This window comes from Thamnophis sirtalis, unplaced genomic scaffold (genome assembly GCF_051295495.1).
Source record: "Thamnophis sirtalis isolate CommonGarterSnake01/CBP01778 unplaced genomic scaffold, rThaSir2_p1.2 scaffold_5, whole genome shotgun sequence".
NCBI lineage: Eukaryota > Metazoa > Chordata > Lepidosauria > Squamata > Natricidae > Thamnophis > Thamnophis sirtalis.
The window spans coordinates 138983558-139008368 of NW_028261385.1; the positions used below are offsets into that span (position 1 = coordinate 138983558).

Below are 24811 nucleotides of genomic sequence, written 5' to 3' on the forward strand. Positions count from 1 at the left end.
AACTCTGTAAAATACTTCATATATTGAAACTTACAGAAAGTCAGGGCAGAGGAAACAAAGTAAGTGATCGAGCTACCTGATTTTGATTTAGTCTGTTGCAGGGGTATCAAACCCACGACATCACGGTGGTGTCACATGACGTATCGGGACTTCCCCTCCCCTTTGCTAAACTGGGTGGGGGCGTGGCCAGCATATGACGCATCTGGCCTGGGAGTTGGACAGCCCTGGCCTGTTGGGTGAACCTTGTTTTATGGGCTTTTCATAAGGTGCAGTTAAAAATCCATGATTTAGTATGATGTGTGAGTAAGAAATACATGAGGAACAAATGAATTGTTTAGGCAGCCATGGTTCCAGTGGTGGGTTTCAAAAAAATTTCGAACCTACTCTGTGGGTGTGGCCTCCTTTGTGGGAGTGGCTTGCCACCCATGTGACCTAGTGGGAGTGGCTTGCCAGCCATGTGTTCTCTCTCTCTCTCTCTCTCTCTCTCTCCTTCCTTTTGTTTCTCTGTCCCTTTTTCCTTTTTTTCTTTCATCTCTCTCACTTTTTCTTTCTTTCTTTCTTTCTTTTTTCTTTCTTCCTTTATTTCTCTCTCTCTCTCCTTCCTTTTGTTTCTCTGTCCCTTTTTCCTTTTTTTCTTTCATCTCTCTCATTTTCTTTCTTTCTTTCTTTCTTCTTTTATTCTCTCTCTCTCTCTCTCTCTCTCTCTCTCTCTCTCTCTCTCTCTCTCTCTCTCTCTCTCTCTCTCTCTCTCTGTGTGTGTGTGTGTGTGTGTATGTGTGTCAGTGGTGGGTTTCAAAAAATTTTGGAATCTCTTCTGTAGGTGTGGCCTGCTTTCCGGGTCCACTGAACCTCTTCTAACCGGTTTGGTAGATTTGACGAACCGGTTCTACCGAACTGGTGTGAAGTGGCAGGAACCCACCTCTGCATGCTTCCTACAAATAATTAATAATAAATCCTGGGATTTACTTTAGAGTAAAATTCATATAGAACTGTATGATAGATATTTACCCTATAATCACTATCATGTGAACATAGTCTGATGTTTGAAAATGAAGTTACTCACCTATTTTTAAACGTTAACTTATATTTACCTACCTGGTGAACATACAGAGGAATTAAATGTTTAATTGGACCAAACCAGACTAACAGCCATAGAAAAACAGACTAACAGATAGACATTTTCCTTTTATTCCTCGCATCCAACAGCAGAGGGCACTCTTGTCACTAACAAAATCCATTCTGATATTTCTGTTAAGTCCCTTTTTAAAAATTCCCCCTTCCTGTGAAGCCATGTTGAGTGAGCAAATGTCTATAGACTGGTCTGCGAGTTTTAAATGTCTCCTTCACAGGAAATCCACTGTGTAGCACTGCAGGGTTGTCCAAACATCGGCACAATGTCCACTTCTGTGCATATGTTGCTCATATCATTGACCAATGCCTCTTTTCTTTGAGTAATAGATCACTTTAATCACATGCTACTCTAATATTATGAAAAGAGCAAGTGATATTACCTATGAAGGTTGCCTGTGTGTGATTAATCACCATGCAGATATGTTATGGCTTAAAACTGACCACTTTAGGAGAAACTTTGTGCAACATAATTATTTTAATAACATCTTAATCAGGGATGGGTTCCAGCAGGCGCTACTTGCAATTAAAATTGTTCTGCGCATGTGCAGAACAGGAAAAAAAAGATGGTGGCGCCAGAGAACCGGTTCGGGGGGGGGGGCATGGCAGGCCTGGGTTGCTGCCAGTTCCAGCGACCCAGGCTGCCAAACCATTAGCGGTTCATCCCGAACTGGTCTGAACCGGTAGGAACCCACCACTGATCTTTGGTATTGAACTAACTTCAGTTTCTAGTTACTTCCTATTAAATAAGCCATCTTTAAAAAATACTGTTCTGCATACTGTATAAGTTGGAATATTTCCTTGATCATATTTGGCAGTTTTTTTATTTATTTATTTTTTATAATTTTTATTTTATTTTATCAATTTCATATATACATTCACAATTATATGATCTCATAACTGTTATTAATAATATGTATTTATAACAATTTTTCCCTACAGTTGACAGTATACTTGAAGATTGCTTTCTTAACATCCCATAGATCCATCTTATCTTACAACGGTCCTATTTCTTCTTCCCTCACTCCCTCTTTCCTTCCCTCATTTCTTCTCTCCTACTCCCCTTCCTTCCCTCCTTCCTTCCCTCCCTCCTTCCCCTTCCCTCCTTCTCTCTTTCCCTCCTTCCTTCCCTCCTTCCTTCCTTCCCTCCTTCCTTTTCTCCTTCCTTTCCCCCTTCCTTTCCTCCTTCCTTCCCCCCTTCCTTCTCTCCTACATTCCCTCCTTTCTTCCCTCCTTCCTTCTCTCCTACATTCCCTCCTTTCTTCCCTCCTTCCTTCCCTCCTTCCTTCCCTCCTTCCTTCCCTCCTTCCTTCTCTCCTTCTCTCCTTCCTTCCCTCCTTCCTTCCCTCCCTCCTTCCCTCCCTCCTTCCTACCCCCCTTTCTTCTCTTTCTTCTCTCCTTCCTTCCTTCCTCCTCTCCTTTCCCTTCTCTCCTTCCCCTTCCTCCCCTTTACCCTTCCCCTCTTCTTCCCATTCCTCCCCTCTTTCCTACGCTTACATTCCCTCCCATTCTTCCTCTGTATATTTGGCAGTATTTTTAATCAGCTGCTGGAATTTGATTTTCCTTTTCTAATTGCTGAGCTAGCAATTATTTGCTTTTTAGGGGATTGATTCCTGTTTCAAGTTACAGTAAGAAATTTTGTCCTAAATTGATTAACAGGACTAGTTCGTTTTAAGGCTTCCTTTAGATGACTTGCCCAGAAATTTCTATTGGTTTAGCCAGAATACAGTTTTGCTTATTAATTCCATCATCTGTTTGCTATTAATTAAAAAAAAAAAGAATCATGCATAGGGCAATACCAGATTTTCCTGCTTAGCGTAGAAATCTATTGCTTCCCTCTAGCTGTGAGAAACAAGTCAATGTTTTTTTTTTAAAAGAAGCTGACACAGAAAAATATACACACAAACACGCTTAATCGGCTTCTATGTTGGTTTCCAAGTACCATTTTGGAATCAAGATGTATATTCAAAGCTGCAATTCTGTACTCCTTTACTTGGGAAAAGGCCCCATTAAACTCAGAGTGATAAGCCAATGTGATAAGGTGCAAAGTATAGCGAGTAAGGAAGATTACGTTGGTTGAAATATGGAAGAGTCATTAACTAGGCAAAAGTGGTGGAAACATATCCAGAGAAATGAGATAACATTCAGCAATAACTCAGGCAGACGGAGTTCCTGCACAATCAGATTTGCAAGAGTCTGCTATTATAGCCAATGTCGAAAAATAAGTTTTAGGGTAGATTTTTTTTTTAAATTCACTTTTTGATCTGGTTCAGCTCTCGGGGCTGACACAAACTACATGAAGTAGCAGTTAAGGCAGTGGTGGGTTTCAAAAATTGTTCAAACCTACTCTGTGGGTGTGGCCTCCTTTGTGGGAGTGGCTTGTCGCCCATGTGACCGGATGGAAGTGGCTTGCCGCCCATGTGACCGGATATGAAGATGCCGACGACACTTGTCAGAACCACCTTAAATTACCTCACAGACAGGACTGGCATGCATAAGAACATGATGTAAACTTGTTTTTTTAAAGGCATCTTTGGTTTGCGTTAAAACAACTCCAACACACGCAATGTTCTGATTGCACCACAAACGCAGTAGTCATCCTTACCTTTCACAGAGGCACTGAGTTTTATAAATACGAGCTTGATAGTGTAGAATAATCATATCCAAGGACCAGTAGTGGATTTCAAAAAATTTTGGAACCTCTTCTGTAGGTGTGGCCTGCTTTCCGGGTCCACTGGTGGAACCTCTTCTAACCGGTTCGGTAGATTTGACGAACCGGTTCTACCGAATAGGTGCGAACTGGTAGGAACCCACCTCTGAGTTAAGGCTACTTGTTTCCATTTATTTCACTTTTATTTTCTCAATTTTTCTTTAAAGTGTTTGCTGAGTGTGGGGACCGTGCTTCCATTTTTCTCCTGTGCTATGTTAATTCATTAAAAACCTTATTTGAGGCAGAGAACATGCTGTTTCAGCCTTGTAAATAATTTCTTAATGAGCTTGCTAGCATATACCGGTAATTTTCTGTTATGGTTCTCTTGTGGATTCCTGCCACAAAGGGAAAAAAAGAAACAGAGACCCAAGAGGTATCACAGATACCTTCTGTTGGAAGAAGGTGCTGACTCAAACACTACTATAGATAATATAGCAGCTCATCTTGATGAAGAGAATAAACTCGTCTCTGTCCCAGGCCCCCAAAAAAGGAGGTTCTTGAAAGAATCATGAAGCTTCTCAAGACCATATGCTCTCTTGAAGGTTCATTTACTACCAAGAACTGTATCAACCTGCTTTAAGGTTTTGTATATGTAGGGATTGAGGGGCAGTTTTGTATAGTGGTTTAAATTTCACCACAAAAATAGTTTGTCGCGAAAGTGTCTGCCTGTGAAGACTCCTAGATTGAAGCTGAAAGGTGAAAGTGGAAACCATACGATCCATCCCATAATTGGGTAGACCAGATTGCCCTGACAAAAAACACTTACCGTATTTTTCAGACTATAAGATGCACTGGAGTATAAGACGCACCATGATTTTGAAGTAATTTTTTAAAAAATGTTTTAGCACTCTGCAGGCCTCCTAAACTCTCTGAACGCCTCACTTTTTGCAAAAAAAAGGGGAGGCATGCAGGGGCTTTGGGAGGCTTGTAGAGTGTTCCTGGGAGCTGCGGGGGGGGGGGAATGAAAATGATCAAAAATGCCCCATTTTTTTTGCTTGTTTTTGCCCTCCCCAGCCCCCAGGAGCACTTTGCAAGCCTTCCAAACCCTCTGCATGTCCATTTTTGAAAAGGGGGCAGGGTTTTGGTAGGCCAAAAATGCTGTAATCCGTGTATAAGACGCACCCAGATTTTCTCCCTCTTTTGGGGGGGAAAGGTGCATCTTATACTCCGAAAAAATACAGTAATCTTTCCCCTGGTATAGCCAACAAAACAGAGGTGGGTTGCTAATTTTTTTACTACTGGTTTGGGCATGCTTCCAGCTCATGCTTGTGAGACACTTCTGTGCATACGCAGAAGCGTCCGGGCGAGTGGGTGGAGCTTCCTGCTGCTGCTACTACCGGTTCGCCCGATCCAGGCCGAACCAGCAGCAACCCACCTTTACAACAAAGGGAGGAGAGCCCATGGCTTGAAGTAGGGATCCGGATCTGACCCGTAGGGTGCTTATTTCTGGCTGGTGGGGCTGCCCAGGAAACAGCAAAGGACTGTCCAACAGTGCCTCTCCCAAGCTCTATTTTTGCTGGTAGAGGATTGCAGGAGGCTATCGCAGCCAAAAATGGAGCTCCGGAGCCCCTTTTCGCTAGCAAAGATCTCGGTCCACCACCAGCAACCCCGACACGACTGATGTCAAGCCAGCCATGCCACCCCTGCCAAGCCCCCCCCCCAAGAGATCAAATACAACCATGCTGCAGCCCTCAATGAAATTGAATTTGACACCCCTGACTTAGAGATTAATACACCTACCTAATATGCAAGTAACCCAGGTTCGAATCCCAGAAGGGTATATAGCTAGATGACGAGAGCTAAATAGCTTGAAATAGAAATCTCTCTTTATTTGTTTGTCACTAAAACATAAAAATTCAACACAAATATAGTGGTTGAAGGTATTCAGGCTAGAATCTGAGAGACCATAGCTTCTAATCAAGCCTAGAGAAGCCAACTAGGTTGGGCCAGTCACTCTACGTCAACCCTAGAAAGAAATGAGACAGGCAATGGATTCATAATGCTGTACACAACACACACCTTGGTTCTGTAGTTCAGTCCCCCTGCCTTGTCATGAACCTGAGTTTCTGGATTCTCTGAACTTTCCCGCCTCTGTTGTAAAGATCTGTTCATGTAGTCTGTTTTAGTTAGTAAACTATATTTATTTTGCTTCCCTGGCGTCTTTGACTTTGAAAACAGCCTTCTTCCTATTCTTATTACTTCTTAGTTGAACATCTCCTTGAAAGTGTTTTATGGCTGACTTCAGGCCATAAAAGAGGACAGATTGAAGCCATAAAACACCTCAACTAGCTAGAAGGAGGTTTTTCAAATAACAGAATAAACTTTATCGAATGTGGCTGGCTGTTGCTATAGATGCTTCACATCTGGGCAGCACTGCCCATAGCCTTTACCATGGCTCACCCAAATGACGGCCTTAGAAAGTTGAGGTCACTCCTAGCTGCTACCCTTCATTTTTAGTGGAACGCATATTGCATGTATCTCTCTTAAGGTTTTTCCAGATGACCAAAATTAAAGTGGAGTTTTTATCATCTTGTTGCCCTCTTCAATGGGCCATTTCCTCATCCACTTTGCCAGATAAGGAACCTGAATTACTTTGTGGGTTTCGGTGCTCAATTGCACTTGATTTACAGAACTCTTTGAAGGTCCTGCCAGCAGAAATAAAACAACTCTCCCTCCCCGATATCTAGTGGGTTCAACTGGTGAATGCTTCTATTGAGGCATGAATGGGCAGGAATAAAATGTCCTCTCATCCTCATCTTGCAAAATTTATTTTATAGGAGTCTGGGTAGGTGGAAGGATGAAGAAGAAGGGCGTCTTGTTAGATGGTTGATAGAATAGAGTCCTTTATTGGCCAAGTCTGATTGGACCAGAGGTGGGTTCCTACTAGTTCGCACCTATTCGGTAGAACCGGTTCGTCAAATCTACCGAACCGGTTAGAAGAGGTTCCACCAGTGGACCCGGAAAGCAGGCCACACCTACAGAAGAGGTTCCAAAGTTTTTGAAACCCACCACTGGCAAGGATCTTGTAACTTGACAGCTTTAAGACTTTCATGCTTCAATGCCAGAGTTTCTGAATAGCTACTTGGACCAACCTAAGTACTAATTCATAATTTCATATCTGGTCACATGGGCGGCAAGCCACTCCCATCAGGTCACATGGGCGGCAAGCCACCCCCACAAAGGAGGCCACACCCACAGAGTAGGTTCCAACAATTTTTGAAACCCACCACTGGATTGGACACACATGGAATGTTTCTGTGGTGCATATGCTCTCATTGTACATAAAAAGACAAGATACATTCATCAAGAATCACAGGGTACAACACTTAATGATAGTCACAGACAGAGGTGGGTTCCTACCAGTTCGCACCTATTCGGTAGAACCGGTTCCTCAAATCTACCGAACCGGTTAGGAGAGGTTCCACCAATGGACCCGGAAAGCAGGCCACACCTACAGAAGAGGTTCCAAAAAATTTTGAAACCCACCACTGGTCCTTGGATATGATTATTCTACACTATCATGCTCATATTTATTAAACTCAGTGCCTCTGTGAAAGGTAAGGATGACTACTGCGTTTGTGGTGCAATCAGAACATTGCGTGTGTTGAAGTTGCTTTAACGCAAACCAAAGATGCCTTTTAAAAAACAAGTTTACATCATATTCTTATGCATGCCAGTGCTGGGTGTGAGGTAATTTAAGGTGGTTCTGACAAGTGTCGTCGGCATCTTCATATCCGGTCACATGGGCGGCAAGCCACTCCCATCCGGTCACATGGGTGGCAAGCCACTCCCACAAAGGAGGCCACACCCACAGAGTAGGTTCGAACAATTTTTGAAACCCACCACTGGTCACAGAGTACAAATAAGCAATCAGGAAACAATCAATATCAATATAAATCGTAAGGATACAAGCAACAAAGTTACAGTCCTGCAGCCATAAGTGGGAGGAGATGGGTGATGGGAACGATGAGAAGACTAATAGTAATAGTAATGCAGACTTGGCAGTGTTGAGGGAATTATTTGTTTAGCAGAGTGATGGCATTCAGGGGGGAAACTGTTCTTGTGTCTAGTTGTCTTGGTGTGCAGTGCTCTATAGCGTCATTTTGAGGGTAGGAGTTGTATTTATTTTATATGAGTTTGGGTAGGTGGAGGGATGAAGAAGAAGGGCACCCTGTCAGATGATGAGACATGGGATTTCCATTGCCCTAAGGAACTAGCCCACTCTGGATTTAATTGAATAAGAAGAACCGGAGCAATTTCAAGGGCCAGCTTTGTCCTATGGGAAAGAGATCAGCATTTTAGGAACAGCCTCCACTTAGAATAGTTAATCATTGGAAGAACTTGCCTCTAGAAGTTGTGGGTGCTCCCACAGTGGAACTTTTTAAGGAAGAACTGGACAACCATTTGTCTGAAGTGGTGTAGGGTTTCCTGCCTGAGAAGGGGGTTGGATTACAAGACCTCCAAGGTCACTTCATGGTATTGGACCTGGGTACTTGAGAGACCGCCTGCTGCCAATCACCTCCACTAGACCAATCAGATCCCACAGACTAGGCCTCCTCCGAATTCCATCCACCAGCCAGTGTCGACTGGCAACTACCCGGAGGAGAGCTTTCTCTGTGACTGCTCCGACCCTTTGGAACGAACTCCCCGTGGAGATTCGTACCCTCACCACCCTCCAGGCCTTCCGCAAAGCCCTTAAAACCTGGCTGTTCCGACAGGCCTGGGGCTAAAGATTCGTCGCCCCCTTTTGAATGGTATGGTTGTTGCGCTTTTTAACTATGTATTGTTTTGTGGTGTTGTTAAACTGTCTGTATCCCCCTTTCCCTTCTTTAAGTTGTGAGCCGCCCTGAGTCCCCTTAGGGAAAAGGGCGGCATACAAATGAAATTAAACTCTAAACTCTAAACTTCCAACTCTGTTATTCTGTGGCAAGGTTTTCTAATTTAAGGTTAGGAAACTGATCTCAAACTTTTGTGGAATCCACATTGGAGCACCAAACCTTCATTCAAGGAACCCCCCCCCTCCCATTTTAAATATGTCAGCTTTAGTTACTACCCATATATACTTCAGTGTTATTTTTTTATTTTGCAGTGTTATTTTGAATGTATGTCTGATCACGCCAGAAAAATGAGATACGTCTTCTCAAATAAAGCACTCATAAACTGACTGAAGTATTTTAGATTAGAAAAGGTTGAATGCTTTTGCTCATGAAGGAAAGTAAGTTAAAATGATTATCCGTGAATCTTTGGGCAATAATAACTATTATTTTGTAAACCATATTTCTTTCGGAACTACTTGTAAATATATTCAAATATGCATTTGCTCCCATACTAACAAGTGTATGGGTCTATAAATAAAACCTGAATAGCTTAGATCACGGAGTGTGTTTTTGGTGTTCATAATCAAATTGCTCTGCAGTATAATGCAATTTTTTATTAAAAAGACTCAGAAGAAATGCACTTTATGTTTTGCAAACCTTTTTCCTATAACTTTCATGAAAATAGCTATACTAGAAGAATTACAGGATAGAGCAAAATTAATCTAATATTCTCAGTTACCATTAAATAATTGGAAGGGCTTCTGTATAACAAGAGTATTGATTAACAGGAGGCTATTAGTAACTTTAGATTACAGTATATTTGCCCACTAAATCCTCTGGTTCAGAAAATCAGTCTTCTATTGCTAGAATTTTGCAAAATATACTGTTTTGCCCTCAGGAAGAGATATATGACAATGGCACCTCACAGTGATTCTAGGAATGATCTGGCTATAAAACTCCCTGATCCCTGAAATTATTGGGTCTGCCAGTCAGGTTCCTATAAAGTCTTCCTGTTGTCAGGAACATTTCTGCCCTAGGAAGGATATGTTGGCTTCCTTGACACGGAAATCAAAATGATGAGACTTGCTAAAAGAAATGTAAGTAGTTTCAGGATGTATTTGGAAACTTATACCAAAGTACGCGATGGCTCAGTGGCTAAGATGCTGAGCTTGTCGATAAGAAAGGTCGGCAATTCAGCAGTTCGAATCCCTAGGGCACGTAACGGAGTGAGCTCCTGTTACTTATCCCAGCTTCTGCCAACCTAGCAGTTTGAAAACGCAAGTAGAAAAATAGGGACCACTTTGGTGGAAAGGTAACAGTGTTCCGTGTGCTTTCAACTTCTAATCATGCCAGCCAGAAGACCACAGAGACGTCTTTGGACAGCGCTGGCTCTTCGGCTTTGAAACAGAGATGAGCACCACCCCCTAGAGTCGGGAACGGCTAGCACATATGTGCGAGGGCAACCTTTACCTTTTTCCTCTACCAAAGGTACAGGTACAGATTAGGTGAAAGCTGGCTCAAAAGCAGTAAAGTGTGAGAAGGACCTTGGAGTCCTAAGGGATGATCACTTAAATAAGAGCCAGCAGTGTGCAGCAGTAGCCAAAAAAGCCAACATAAATTTTAGGCTCCATTGCAGTCATAAATCGAGGACCACCTGTAGTAGATTTGTACTCTGCTTTTTCTTAATACGTAAAGAATGATGTCATTTTTTTCACTAACATGTTAAGGAACAAATATATTTTTTCCAATGGCATATACAAGTGTATATTCAGTGTAAGAGCCACACATACTTTAGTTGGCAGGCAAATTTTCTCTAGTAGTTAGGCAAGCAGGGCAGATAAAAACTGGGGTTAGGGCAAGTACAAATATTAAATTCCATCTAAATGTAAGATTACAGGAAAACAATTTAATCAATTTAAGGTCAAACATTTATTTATTTTTCTTTCTGCTACATTAAAAGCTATAATTTTGGGATGGAGGTTCCTCATAGAGTTCTAAATTTGTGCAGCTCAATTCCTTCTTTCCTTTTATATAGGCCAGGCTCCTATCATGAGGTAGCCTTATGATATTTCTTACTGCCATTGTAAAATATTTAAAACTTATTTCATTCATTCCGCCCCCACCCCTTGGTACTTAATTCTCAATTGTAATTTTTCATTGAACTGAATCATTTGAAAGCTCTCAATGATCTCCACTAGGAATTGTTCATATTTAATGAAATGGAGAATATTTTTCTTGGAACCACCATAGCGTGAGAGTTCAACTCACAAAAAATTAGCATAGGCTTATTCACTGCTTAATATCATACCTGCTATTCAATGTATTATCGGCTGTGCAAAATTAAGTATGCAAATTTTTACTTACAGTAGGAATGAAACTCCAGGTGGCAGGCCTGGAAAATTTAATTTAAAATAATTCACCCTTTTCAATTACTTGATTAATAATTTAAATGCTTCAAAGTATCCCTGAGTCAATAGTCATGTTTTAATTTCCATCCCCGTGTTTCTTGTTACTGTGCTTGTATAGAGAACAGCTTAAATTACAAAGCAATGTAGTTCTGAATACTAGTTGTTGTAGAACATTGCTTTCCTTTCCTACTTATCAGCTTTCCTGAGGATCATGACTTAGCATTTTAAGAGGGTAGGGTAGATTTTTGAAGTTACATTCTTGTGAATGGATTTTTTTTTTTTGTCTGTTAATAATAGTGGAGGATAACTATGATTTTCCTCAATCCAAGCTAGGAAGCCATGGCTTTGCAAATTAAAATAAAAATAAAAATCCAGGACTTCTATTCAGAGAAAACTCAGGCTTAATAGTAGTGAAAGAAGGAACATGGAATATTCATTTTTTTTAACAGTGAAGTAAAAAAAACAACAACACCCACATTATTATTAATACTGTGATAATTCAAAAAGAAAAAAATGCACACACATTATCCTCGATTTACAACAACAATTGTACACTTAGCATGGCATTCTCTTTCAAGGATAAGCCAACCAGCATTTGAGAGCCCACGTTTGCTCATGTTCCTTAGCAACTGGCATTCAAAGACATAGTACCTCTGATATTAGAGATAATATAGTCAACATGATTACCAATCCTGGATAGCTTGTTTCCTTTAAATAAGGATGCTTTGAGATTAAGTAATTCTGGAGAATAACGCTAATGGTTTAGGACACAAAAATGCACTAGAATTATACAGCGACTTCATTTTTTTTCAATGAGGTAAGTTGTACTTTTAAATTCAAGTTGGAAATGTGTGGTTCTTAATTGTACTATATTTGAAATCCATTTTAAGCATGATTCTTATGTTTTGTACAGTGCATGATATATAACAGTGTTTCTGGATTCAGAGATAAATTTAGATAATCATATAGTTGTATTTTAAAACTGCATTGCACCATGTTGCCATAAAAATAGCCTTCCTTCTTGCCTCCCTCTCTCCCTTATTTGTTAATATTGCATGCAAAATATCACCATGTTTCCTGTGAAAATAAGACCGTGTCTTATATTAAATTTTGCTCCAAAAGATGCATTAGGGCTTATTTTACAGTTAGGTCTTATTTTGGAGGGGGCATACAGTACTAAAAGTGTCTGACTGGCTGACAATCTTAACTGGGGCTTATTTTGGGGTAGGGCTTATATTATGAGCATCCTGAAAAATCATGGTAGGGCTTATTTTTATTTTGGGGGAAAATTACAGTAGTAGTTGAAAAGGTTTGACATACCTACCGTACTACATACCTACGGCGTTCCAAATAGCATCCAAAAGTAAATCAGAATCCAAGGCAAAGTATTGCTCAAAGTTCCAATTTATTAAGAGAACCATGTTGGCACATCTGGGAAAACCCAAATCTGAAAGCTTTCTGGTTTTCCCCATCTAGTTGAAAGTTGAAGATCTTGCCCCCACACCCACAAGTCCATCACATGGTCCAATCTTCCACTGCCATGCTGGCAGTTCCACTCATACAGTTCCGGTCAGGTGCAGAGATAAAGGATGACCTTGGCTTTCAAGAAAGAATTTTGTTATGGATACATAATATGTAACTCCTTACAATCCCCCCTCCCATTTTCCCACAATAGAAAATGCATAGTAGAATAATAGAAAGTATGATCCAAATATCCAAATGAAAAGATGACTGCAGGCTTGACACCTACTTTTACAGTAATACTGGCATATATCCATAAGTTTCTAAGCCTTAATGTATTTGAAATTCATTGAAATGAGTAAATTTGTTTTGAATGATTATATCTTAAAATTAATTGCACCAATAAGTTTGTTCAGATATTGTATTGTTCTGAATTCTTGCCCAGTATTGTTCAGAGATTCCAAAATAGGGAATTAGAGTGTATTTAGCTATAATATATATACCTAATATGAGAATTAGTACTATGCTACTTCTGAGTTATTGCATTTTTAAAAAAAAACAAAAAAAGGAAATCAGGTTCATTCATTTTCTGTAAACAAAATAATAAAGTGTAAAACCAATTCAGGATTAGATCATTATGTCAAATAAATCAACCCAACTTTCTTAATTTTACCACACTGCTAGATGTAACAATGCAAGCCACTTATGATCTGATAATGCCCCATTCTCTTTATCTGATTGTAATTAACTAATGATTATTTACATTCAATAGTAATATTCAATAGTAATTATTAAAGAAAACCTATCAGATCTTCATTGCAAAATAGAAAAATAATTAAGATGTAAACAAGTCCTGTAATTATTTTCAGCTATATTTTGTATGTGTATATGAGCTCAGGGGTTTTTTAATGTTTATCATAAATATATTGAGTTTTTTCCAGTGGTGTCTGTCTTCCAAAAAAATTGTTTGGCTTCCAGATGAAACCCCCATCGTGCTTCCTGAAATCTGTTCTGGAACAATGGATAAATCATAGAAAAGGAAAAAAGGAAAGAATGTCCTTTCGCAGAACCTTATACTAAACTGCTTAAGCTTATATTTAAACTGTCTTAAAATAAGCATGCATTCAAAGATCAAACATTCACTTTTGTTAAAGCAATCAAAATCTACAAAATGCTGCTTGTCCAGATATAGGCAGTCCTCGACTTACAACCACAATTTCTGCTGCTATGCGAGGCATTTGTTAGGTGAATTTTTGCCTCGTTTTACAAATTTTCTTGCCACATTTGTTAAGTGAATTACTGTAGTTGTTAAATTAGTAACACCGTCATTAAGTGAATCTGGCTTTCCCATTGACTTTGCTTGTGACCACATTATGACCCTGAGACACTGCAACTATCATAAGTATGAGTCAGTTGCCAAGGGTCTGAATTTTGATCAATGGCAATAGCAATTAGACTTATATACCGCTTCATAGGGCTTTCAGCCCTCTCTAAGCGGTTTACAGAGACTCAGCATATCGCCCCCACAGTCTGGGTCCTCATTTCACCCACCTCGGAAGGATGGAAGGCTGAGTCAACCTTGAGCCTGTGAGATTTGAATGGCTGAACTGCAGATAACAGTCAGCTGAAGTGGCCTGCAGTACTGCACCCTAACCACTGCGCCACCTCGGCTCATGACCATGGGGATACCGCAGCGGTCGTTAAGTGAAAAACTGTCATGTCAGTTTTTTCAGTGCTGACGTAAGTTCAAGCGGTCAGTAAGTGAACTGTTATAAGTAGAGGATTACCTTTATACAAGGAAAGAATGCACACCACTGGAAATTCTGTCTTCATTTACATGTTTCTCTCCGTCACAAAGTATGGAATATATTTTTCATATTTGGGTCAATATTCCCAATAAGTTATATTGTGGCGTAGGTGGCGCAGTGGTTAAATGCAGCACTGCAGGCTACTGCTAGATCAGCAGGTCAGCGGTTCAAATCTCACCGGCTCAGGGTTGACTCAGCCTTCCATCCTTCCGAGGTGGGTAAAATGAGGACCCAGATTGTTGTTGGGGGCAGTAGGCTGACTCTCTGTAAACAGCTTAGAGAGGCCTGAAAGGCCTATGAAGCGGTATATAAGTCTACTGCTATTGCTATTGCTATTGTTATTGTTAATTACTTTGGTAAAGAGTTTGAATGTTCCTGTTTCAGCTTGAACTAGCAGTGCATGCCAAGCCCTTATTTATTTATTTTTTCATCTTCTGCTTTTGCATATATAACTCTTTATGATTTTGTTGCATTTTACTAGGTTTCGCTGGTATGGGTAACCTTCTTAAAGTCCTTACTAGAGAAATTGAAAACTACCCACATTTTTTCCTGGATTTTGAAAGTAAGTTCAAAGCTCGGAACATTGTTTTCCCCTGACTTGGGGACTAGTTGAGAAGGAATGTTTAAGCTTGATTTGCCTTGACAGATAAAACTTGTTCAAGCAGTGCGTTAAGAGATAACCGTGTTTTCAAGATTTATTCCTGAGTACTTTTATTCTGTCCCTTTTCTGTTTTTCAGAAACCAAATGGGAAATCTTTTAAAAGTTCTCACTTGCACAGACTTTGATCAAGGGCCCCTTTTTTTCCTAGACTTTGAAAGTGAGCAAAGTTTGGCCTGCATTATTTTTGGAGGGCTTTTTTTAAAAAAAACATTAAAAACCGTCTAATAAATAGCATATATTAATCTACAGTACCCATGCAAGTTTCTCCAGCTCACGCCACTTGGAGTTCCCATCTTTCATTCTGAAAAGTCATTGTTCGGTTCATCCAAAATCCCAATAATAATTGCTTGGGATATTGAGCATTAGCTAAAAGAACTTGGCTCATGGGCTTACTTTGGGGCAAATTCTGAGAGCAATAGCAATAGCAGTTAGACTTATATACCGCTTCATAGGGCTTTCAGCCCTCTCTAAGCGGTTTACAGAGTCAGCATATCGCCCCCACAATCTGGGTCCTCATTTCACCCACCTCGGAAGGATGGAAGGCTGAGTCAACCTTGAGCCGGTGAGATTAGAACCGCTGAACTGCAGATAACAGTCAGCTGAAGTGGCCTGCAGTACTGCACCCTATCCACTGCGCCATCTCGCCACCTTAGCTGAGCAGCCTCCATTTTGAAAAGGGTTGAAAACTAGGATGAAGACCACAGCCTATGAAGAGAAGATTTAGTGCTCCTTGATTCACAGATCCAAATTTTGACTCTGTGTTGTATCTCCACCCCTGACCCCCCCCCCCAAAAAATGGTCCTCAAAATCAGGACAGCCTATTCTAAATCGATCCTTATAAGTGGCTTGTGCTATATTCAAAATAAACTTGCAAGTAAATTATTTTGTTTCTTGCATTACTGGTGTGTCTAAAAGCACATTACTAAACTTCTATGGTATATTATTTCAAAACTTGAATAGTATATGAAAGGAAACAGGCAAATTCAAAGGATCTGATATAACTAAATGTAAGCAACCAAAATCCTGTTTGACGCTCCTCTATTTTGTCAATCTAGTGTTGCCAATCCAGGGAGTTGGCATAGGCCAGAATAGAATATATATTCTACCCCTCTTTCACCTTTCAGCAGAAACAACAATTAAAAAAGTAGTGGAAGATGGGATTCCAATTGCACTGGGAAGAAAAAAGATGGGGGAAAAACTAAATGGCTAAAGACAGATAAAAGAGGCAACTGTATATAGACGCACAAGAGAGCCCTATTAAGTACAGGTAGTCCTTGAGTTACCACCACAATTGAGCCCAAAATTTATTTTGCTAAGTGAAACATCTGTTAAGTGAGTTTGCCCTGTTTTACGACCTTTCTTGCCACAGTTGTTAAGTAAACCACTGCGTTTGTTACATTGGTGACATGGTTGTTAAGTGAATCTGGATTCCCCATCGACTTTGCTTGTCAGAAGGCCACAGAAGCTGATCACATGACCTTTCTGATGGTTAGAGCGTCCGAGGGTCATGTGATCATTGCAAGCTTGGTATAGAATTGCAATATACCAGGCTTGCAATCTTCCCAAGCAAAGTCAGTAGGGGAAGCTGGATTCCCAGGGTTCACTTAAGAACTGCCGTGATTCGTTTAATAATCATGGCATAAAATGGTTGCAAAATCAGGAATGACCCACTTAACAGTCATCTTGCATAGAAATGAAAAATTCTGGTACAAATTGTGGTCATACGTCAATTACCAGTATGCTGCCTAACTCCCGGCAACTCTAAATTATATGGAGGGGGAGGAATCTTCCTTTCTGATAAACTATAAAAATTCTTGATGAAAAATTCTTGGTGCCTAAGTTGATTACTCTATTAGGAGGGAGGTCCACTTTTGGATGGAAATTTGTTGAAGACCAGATGTAGAAATTAATAAGAATTAATTTCTATTATCAATATAAACAAAGTATAGCAACAACATTTCCTGTAGATTTTTGTATCAAGGCGGGTGAAATAATATACTTTTACACATTAATTCGTTGCTACATTTTGCAGTGTACTACAGCTTGCAGTGTGCATGTAGCTTGAGTTTTCTCATGAAAGTGATCAACTACTGCATTAAATCCCCTTTAATCTACTCAGCTGCATTCTATCCCTGTGTGCTATTTAATACTTTATTTTTAAAAACAATAAGGTAAGTGTCAATACAAGCAGTTATATTTCATAATAAGAATTTGGTTGGAAGCTCTGCTGAGGGGCATTTTATCACTTTCAGGCCTCATAGCAACTTCCTTTTCAAAGTATTCAATAATCTATTTAGGCTTGAATTTTCTCAGAGACCTGAAAATTATTTACATGAGTACTTGTTTGGAATGCAGAGATTCTAGGCATTTAGATTCCTATTCAAAATTAATATCCGTGCTATATTAAAACTTTTCAAATCTGCTGCTTCATATCATATATTTCTATTACCAGATAATGTTACAAAATTAAAGGAACAAATCATGCCAGAACCACAGAATAGTAGATGATATGCAGCGATCTTTTTAAAAAAATGAAAAAAAGGAAAGCTAAAATGATTTCCCGCCCTGAAGAACACTGGTATTATATTAAGTATGGAGTCATAATAGAAAAATCTATTTCTGTGCAACTAAGACAAAGGTTACTTTGTTTCCCCCAAAATAAGACCTCCCTGGATAATAAGCCCAATTGAGCTTTTGAGTGCATGCGCTAAAATAAGCCTTCCCCAAAAATATTGCAACACAGCAGAAGCCATGAGGTGACCACGCTCGCCGTCTCATGTACCTCAAAAATAATAAGACCTCCCTGAAAATAAGGCCTAGTGCTTATTTCGGGGGGGTCAAAAGAAAATAAGACCCTGTCTTATTTTGGGGAAAATATGGTATTATATTCTCTTATTATGGCAGTTTAAAAAAAAAGATTACACTAATTCATTGCCCTAAAGCATGACATTTTGCCTACAATGCTTATATAATAGTACAATTCAGAAACGAGAAACTGGAGACTGTCAGATGTTGTTGGATTTCTAATTCCATCAGCCCAGCAATCAGGGAATTGCTGTCTACCAACATACGTCTGGCTTCACACTGTGTCTTCTTCTGCTATAAAACATTTCAAAAGTGATATTACAGCTGAAATGCCAGACAGGAACTATTGTATGTTACTGTTCCTATTGGAAGTTAGCAAATTACAGCACAGTTCATTTTGTGTTTAACTGGACCGTATGACTCAGCAGTTAAAGATGCTGAGCTTGCCAGCTGGAGAGCTGACATCCCGGGTTTGAGACCCAGGTACCATGCAATGGAGTAAGCTCCCCATTCCTTGCTCCAGCTCCTGCCCACCTAGCAGTTCAAAAGCATGCAAATGCTTCCCCCTTTGGTGGGAAAGTAACAGTGTTCCGTGCTCCTGTAGCATCCAAATTAGAAAGAAAAAGAGCTGTATACAGGTAGTGCTCGACTTACAACCACAATTGAGCCCCACATTTCTGTCGCTAAGTGAAACATTTGTTAAGTGAATCTTCGATCCATAGTGCGACCTTTCTTGCCACAGTTGTTAAGTGAATTACTGCAGTTGTTAAATCTGGCTTCCCCATTGACTTTGCTTGCCAGAAGGGCGCAAAAGGGGATCACGTGACCCCAGGACACAGGAACTATCATACGTTTGAACCAGTTGCCAAGCGTCTGAATTTTGATCATATGACCATGAGGCTGCTGCAATGGTCGTTAAGTGTGAAAAACGATTATAAGTCATTTTTTCCAGTGCCGTTGTAACTTGAACGGTGACTATACCAACTGTTGTAAGTCTAGGACTACCTGTTTATGTTTTATGACAGAAGTTGACATCCAAAATAGTATGAGTCAATTATACCACTTTAATATAATAGTAAGAGATTCATATTACTTATGAATTTGAATTGATTGGCTATGAAAGTGCCTTCTCTACATCACAATTCCCCAGTCCATAGAGAACTGTATGAAAAATACTAAATATACATCTGTGATGTTTCAGATACGAGGCATGTGGATTTTACAATGAAAAGGATTTGAACTTTGCATCAATGTATATTGAGCTTGTCAGATTTCATGGATAGAAGAGGATTGCTAATAAAAATACAATGAATAGAAATAATAAGACTAGAACAGACTAAAGCTGGAAGGGACCTTTGAGGTCTTCTAGTTCAACCCCTGGTCAAGCAGGAGAACCTATTAGTTGGATAGAACAATTAGTTGGGGATTCTGTATGAACTTTACTTTCTGTAAGTAGACAATGGAAAGGTTTTACACCCATTATCCCCAGTGCCTCACTTGACTTGTAATATCGGAATGGGTTTAAGATGTTAAAGTGATAAATGCAAAATCTAAAGTCAGTTTAGATCCTCCAGATTTATTTATTACACACATAACCATTCATCTACCCAAAGGAACTGTGGATGATGAAGAAGTACAAGATTTGACTTCTTTTTTTTCCTCAGAAAAGTTTTTTCTCCTTTGCACCTTGGGTGTATTTAACTGCAGCCTTGTTAAAAGTAAAGATTTGTAGACACCGTTCCTACCAAATTAATAACTTGCACAGTGTGTTTTGAACATTTGCAGCAAGCTTTTCTCTCATAAGATGCGTACTGTTAGATTTCACAACTGTACTTCAATTTAACACATGAGAAGCAGGAGGAAATTGATTCTTTTTGAAATGCTTCCTACAATTCTCAGCTGATCTCTAAGACTTGTTAAATAAATACATGTTATTATTGCTGGATGAGGCAACATTGCGTGAACAGAAAACTAGTTATTAAGCTCAGTCAATAGGCACATACAGGGCGGGGCATAACCTTTTCCTAGGGGGTCACAGCAACACTTGTAATAACAACACAAATAATTCATACACCATTCGAAAGCCCATCAAAAACTGAGTTTATTGACACGATTTAATAGTCAGTATGACCACCATTAGCCCTTCGAACAGCATTCAAACAAGGTGGATAAGAACACAACAAATCTTCAAACAGTTCCGTTTGATTTTCCAGATTTTTCAACACAGTTTCCAAATTCATTCTCAAAGTTTCAACCAAAACAAATTTAACATTTAATAGCTCATTCAATTCAGTTTTTTATGGGCTTTAAAATGAGGTGTCGCGGAAGTTGTAAACTGCTGTCGATCTTGCTGTGACCCCCTAGGAAAAGGTTATGCCCCGCCCTCTGGAAAATCTGGAAAATCGAACGGAACTGTTTGAAGATTTGTTGTGTTCTTATCCACCTCGTTTGAATGCTGTTCGAAGGGCTAATGGTGGTCATACTGACTATTAAATCGTGTCAATAAACTCAGTTTTTGATGGGCTTTCGAATGGTGTATGAATTATTTGTGTTGTTATTACAAGTGTTGCTGTGACCCCCTAGGAAAAGGTTATGCCCCGCCCTGTACAGACAGTGTGGTCTCTTCTGTTAGAAGATGATTACATGAAGGATGGAAGGAGAGGAGGTTTTTTTCCAGATAATCTAGGCAGAATTCAGGAGATTTTTTTTTATATAGTGTTATATTTAGATTCTAAAAATAGTGATATACACATCCAGTTTTATGTAGCCAATGATGAACTAAATGGTAGCTGCCAAAAAAGCCAACACAGTTCTGGGCTGCATAAGCAGAGGGATAGAATCAAGATCAGGTGAAGTGTTAATGCCACTCTATAATGCCTTGGTAAGGCCACGCTTGGAATACTGCATCCAGTTTTGATCGCCACGATGTAAAAAAGATGCTGAGACTCTAGAAAGAGTACAGAGAAGAGCAACAAAGATAATTTGGGGACTGGAGGCTAAAACATATGAAGAACGATTGCAGGAACTGGGTATGTCTAGTTTAATGAAAAGAAAGACTAGGGGAGACATGCTAAGCAGTGTTCCAATATCTCAGGGGCTGCCACAAAGAAGAGGGAGTCAAGCTATTCTACAAAGCACCTGAGGGCAGGACAAGAAGCAATGTATGGAAACTAATTAGGGAGAGAAGCAACTTAGAACTAAGGAGAAATTTCCTGACAGTTAGAACAATTAATCAGTGGAAACAACTTGCCCCCAGAAGTTGTGAATGCTTCCAACCCTGGAAGTTTTTAAGAAGATGGTGGGTAACCAATTGTCTGAAGTGGTGTAGGCTTTCCTGCCTAGGCAGGGAGTGGACTAGAAGACCTCCAAGGTCCCTTCCAACTCTGTTATTCTATTCTATTCTAATCCTTCAGGGAGTATAGTTATGAGGAATGGACTTCTGGAGAACCTCAGTGTGCACTGTGGAACCTTTATCCAGACAAGCTCTCCTCCCATCCCATGGTTTAGACCATTCTATGGATAGAGAAGGCTTCTCTCTGCTACCGTCACTCACCACAAGAAGGGTGGAAGAGTCATACTCCCTCTCTTTGCATCTAGAGATTAGAGCTCCCCAGTTCTGCTGACTGATGACTTTAACATGGCCTCCCTCTCTCTCTCTCTCTCTCTCTCTCTCTCTCTCTCTCTCTCTCTCTCTCTCTCTCTCTCTCTCTCTCTCTCTCTCTCTCTCTCTCTCTCTCTCTCTCTCCCCCTCTCCCTCTCCCTCCCTCTCCCTCTCCCTCCCTCTCATTATCAATTAGAAGTACTTTGGTCTAAGACCATAATAAAACCTTCATTCATTTAGTCTCCATATAGAATGGACAAGCAGGTTCATTATAAAGATTTGTGCCTAGAGAAATGCTTGTAGTTCAGATTGTACTGGGGATAACACCTGAATTCTTCATAAAGATGTGTTCCCACAACTACTGCCATTCCTACGATATGTAGCATGTCTCATACCAAGCAAATGCCTGATTTAAAATAAATATTGAGGGAGACAAGGAGACGTCTAGGTATTTCCAGTGTTTTGAAAATGTCACTATTGTGGGTGAACTTTTGGAGCCCAAAAGAAATTGCTAATTTTTAATTCTTTTTTTGAAGTCACAATTCTAACCAATATACTTAATTTAATAGTTTTCTTCTAAATCTGATGTTATAGGGCAATAATATCATAACCAGGATTAAAATTAGGGCTTCAAGCCACTCAAATATACAAACAAGAAGAACTGTTACAATTTAAAAATAGCAAATAGTTCTTCCTATTTGTATATTTGAGTGGCTTGAAGCCCTAATTTTAATCCTGCTTATGATTTAATAAAATGGATCTGAAAATGGATAAAGTGTCACAAGAACTATATGAAAGTAGTAAAATATGGATCAAATCACCAATTAATTTTAGTTAACAGTAGTTATACTTTCTATGATTGCTCCGATTACAGTCAACTGCTTTCTGCAATATTTGCTTTTTATGTTTTATCTAGATGCTCAGCCTAGTGATGGAGAAAGGGAAATATGGAACCAAGTGAACGCTGTTTTACAGGACTCAGAAAGTATGCTTTCAGACCTACAGTCTTACAAAGGAGCTGGACAAGAGATTAGAGATGTGCGTTCAATTATATTATATAAAAACAATATATTCTCAAGAAGGAAATTAAACACGTGTGATTTATGTAAAAAAAAAAAGTATTGAAACAAAACAGCCAGGATTTCTTGGAATTATAATATGCAACACTGACCATTTTAAAAAGAGCTATTCACATTTTAAGAGACATTTGCAAAGATCTCCTTTTCGGAAGTAAAACAAGAAAAAAACCTATCACTGCAGCCAATTATTGTTGGAAATTATCAAAATGATAATCTAATTTAAACTTGGAGTGTTACACTTTGCTATTCTTAATTAGAAACGAGTAGTTCAGTCTGTGAGTATGTACCGATATATACATTTGCAACAGATAAGACTTTGTTCCTAAGGTTATTATTTTATTAAACTCGATAATAATGGGATCTGAGCAGCCCATTATATAGTGGCCAAAAAGTGTTTAGCATACTTGCCAGACCAGCAATTGATCTGTGTTTCTTGGATGAGAATCAAATCAACAACTTCAAGGGAAAACAAAGTCCGGTTGCCTTTTGAAAAAGCAACTTTGGGGACAACCATGACTTGGATGGCTGAGAATCTCCATAGATGTGGAGGCAGCTAATAAAACAGACTCTTATTCCCTTGACTCTAAATAGGCATTGTTTAAATCTTTATCTTATTTATACAAAGAAGTAGAGCGAGGGGAGAAAGACAAAAGATATTTCAAAAAGTAAGAAATCTGCCAGAATAATTAAGATCTTTCAGTAAAATACATCCTAATAAATCAGTGTATATATGGATGTGTGCGTATCAGAGGTGGATTGCTACCAGTTCGCACCGTTTTGGGCGAACCGGTAGTGAAAATTGTGACTAAGTCGCTGAACTCAAGGTACTAATTATGACCTTTAAAGCGCTCCATGGCTTAGGCCCAGGGTACCTGCGAGACCACCTACTGCCACCGGTAGCCTCCCACCGTCCAGTGCGATCCCACAGAGTTGGCCTCCTCAGGGTGCCGTCAGCCAGACAGTGTCGGCTAGCGACCCCCAGGGGGAGAACCTTCTCTGTGGGAGCGCCTCCCCTCTGGAATGAGCTGCCCCCGGAGCTTTATATAACCCCCGACCTCAGGTCCTTCCGACGCGCCCTAAAAAGTTGGCTTTTCCAGCAAGCCGGCCTGGCCTGAACAAAACAAAACAAATTATTGATTATTGTTAATTTTAAACACATTTTTTAAATGTTATTGTTAATCTTAATTGGGTTTGTTTTTTGGATACTCTATCTAATTTTTTAAAAACTTTTGTAATATATTTTTTTTTAATGTGGTATGCTGCCCTGAGTCCTTGGGAGAAGGGTGGCATATAAATCCAATAAACCAACAAACTGGCAGAGACAGCAGACTCACCATGTCCCCAAACTGGTTTTCCAGTTGTCGGCGCATGTTTGTTTCACATTTTTAATGTTCTGCGCATGTGCAGGCCTATTTACAGGCAACTGTGCACACGCGTGGAGAAAATTGTGCACGCCGAACTGGCAGTAACACGCTAGCAACCCACCCCTGATGCATATAAACACATGTTAAAGGATACTCCCCCATTCTCTCCCCACCCCAACAAATTTCCTCTCATTCATCCAATTCATTCCTAAAATAGGGGCAAACTGCTCTTGCCAAAAGTTGGAAGAGATTTCTTTCAAAAGCTTCTGGGATTCTTCTTTTTTTTTTTTTTTAAAGGGACACACAAAATTCTTTGAGAGAAAGACAAATACCATACTGTATTAGAATTAGCTTTCATTCTGACTGTTCATTCATTTATGTGCATGGGAAGGACAGAATGGGCACTGTGACATTAAATAAATGAAGTTTTTTTTCCTCAAGTTATTACTGTTTTCCAGGCAATACAAAACCCGAATGATATTCAGCTGCAGGAAAGAGCATGGAATTCAGTATGCCCGCTGGTTGTGAGGTTAAAGCGGTTCTATGAATTTTCTCTCAGACTAGGTGAGGTTCTGTCTTTTATGCTCTCAAGAACTCATGAAGTTTTGTGAATATTGTTGGACATTTTCTACTGCCCTGTTACATTTTTCCCCCCTTGGATATAGGCACTTCTGAATACTGTGTGCATGAATTCTTAGAAGAATGTAGTTAGAGCAGTAACACATAACTTGGAAGCTGACGAAAGCTAAGCTTCTAGTTATTTTTTTTAACCGCTAGAATTCCAAGGATGGAGTGATGGTGTCATAGAAGGTGATCTGAATTTGTCAAGTTTGAAATGCAGTCCTTATTGGGTTTTTAGAAAAGGAAAAATTCTGAACTTTTCCCGGATTTACAATTTACTTGATTTTGTTTGCTGTCAAAAACTGGCCCAAATTTATTACTTGTCAGTTTGTTACCAGACTTTAGAAG

General features: G+C 39.7%; 1 protein-coding gene across 6 annotated transcripts in view; it reads left to right on the plus strand.

The window, feature by feature from the left end:
* The window catches only part of CYRIA (CYFIP related Rac1 interactor A), a 94741-nt gene that overhangs the window by 56066 nt on the left and 13864 nt on the right, over positions 1-24811 (plus strand). For 3 of the 6 annotated variants that reach the window (XM_087716990.1, XM_087716988.1, XM_087716989.1), the window contains exons 4-7: positions 14814-14894; positions 15071-15150; positions 22316-22437; positions 24301-24406. In XM_087716990.1, the coding sequence (XP_087573116.1) occupies positions 15078-15150; positions 22316-22437; positions 24301-24406 (301 nt within the window). In that variant the 5' untranslated portion in view covers positions 14814-14894; positions 15071-15077. The remainder of the gene's footprint in view (positions 1-14813; positions 14895-15070; positions 15151-22315; positions 22438-24300; positions 24407-24811) is intronic. The other 3 variants (XM_087716991.1, XM_087716992.1, XM_087716994.1) reach the window with 2 other exon arrangements.